The sequence below is a fragment of the Chrysochloris asiatica genome, unplaced genomic scaffold (genome assembly GCF_000296735.1).
Source record: "Chrysochloris asiatica unplaced genomic scaffold, ChrAsi1.0 scaffold05881, whole genome shotgun sequence".
Taxonomy (NCBI): Eukaryota; Metazoa; Chordata; class Mammalia; order Afrosoricida; family Chrysochloridae; genus Chrysochloris; species Chrysochloris asiatica.
The window spans coordinates 4119-4964 of NW_006414399.1; the positions used below are offsets into that span (position 1 = coordinate 4119).

The 846-nt window shown below is 40.4% G+C and overlaps 1 protein-coding gene across 1 annotated transcript in view; it reads left to right on the forward strand.

Annotated features, from left to right (window-relative positions):
* LOC102836189 (UDP-N-acetylglucosamine--peptide N-acetylglucosaminyltransferase 110 kDa subunit-like) overlaps positions 1-840 on the forward strand; it is a gene marked incomplete at both ends in the record, with an annotated part of 4955 nt that extends 4115 nt beyond the window's left edge. Inside the window, 2 exons of the mRNA XM_006878125.1 lie at positions 8-94; positions 754-840. Of these exons, the coding sequence (XP_006878187.1) occupies positions 8-94; positions 754-840 (174 nt within the window). The remainder of the gene's footprint in view (positions 1-7; positions 95-753) is intronic.
* Between the last annotated feature and the right edge of the window lie 6 nt (positions 841-846).

Genomic DNA, 846 nt, shown 5'->3' on the forward strand with positions numbered 1-846 from the left:
CCACCAGGATGGAATACACATCCTTGTAAATATGAATGGTTATACCAAGGGTGCTCGAAATGAACTCTTTGCTCTCAGGCCAGCTCCTATCCAGGTACATGAATTAATTGTTCATAATATGTGTTATACTGAACAGTCACGTAATTCCCTCTGGTCAACTGTCATTCGAAACAATAGGGTCAACATGCTTGAATTAAAGTATGGTGGTGTGCTGTGAAATCAGTTCTGACTCAGCAGCCCCTGCATAGGGTTTCCGAGGCTGTAAATCTTTATGGGAGCAGAAAGCCTCATCTTTTTCCTGTGGAATGGCTGGTAGTTTTGAACTGCTGATCTTGGGTTTAGCACCCCGACTCATAACTGCTATGCTACCAGAATTAAAGTATAGCTCTTGAAGTGCACAGGAACAAAGAATTTTTAGTGTACATGCATATGTTATTCTTGTGTGCTGTCAGTTAATACTCATAATGACACTATATAGGGTTACCAAGGAGCTGTTGGTGGATGTGAACCATCAACCTTGTGGTTAGTAGTAGTCCGGTTCTTTTTCTACAGCATTGCACCAGGACTTCTGTATATGGAGACATGTAAATAGTTGCTTTGTCTTGCAAATTAGAAGAGCATTTTAGCAGTTGCTAGGAGGTTAGTCTAAAGTACTACTTAATTGCTCTTGGCTAAAGAAATCAACCCTACTTGTTTGTTTATTGTTGAAAACTTTTGGTGAAGCTTCTTAATCAGTTTTTGGTCTTGTTTTAGGCAATGTGGCTGGGTTACCCTGGTACTAGTGGTGCACTATTCATGGATTATATCATCACTGATCAGGAAACTTCACCAGCTGAAGTTGCTGAG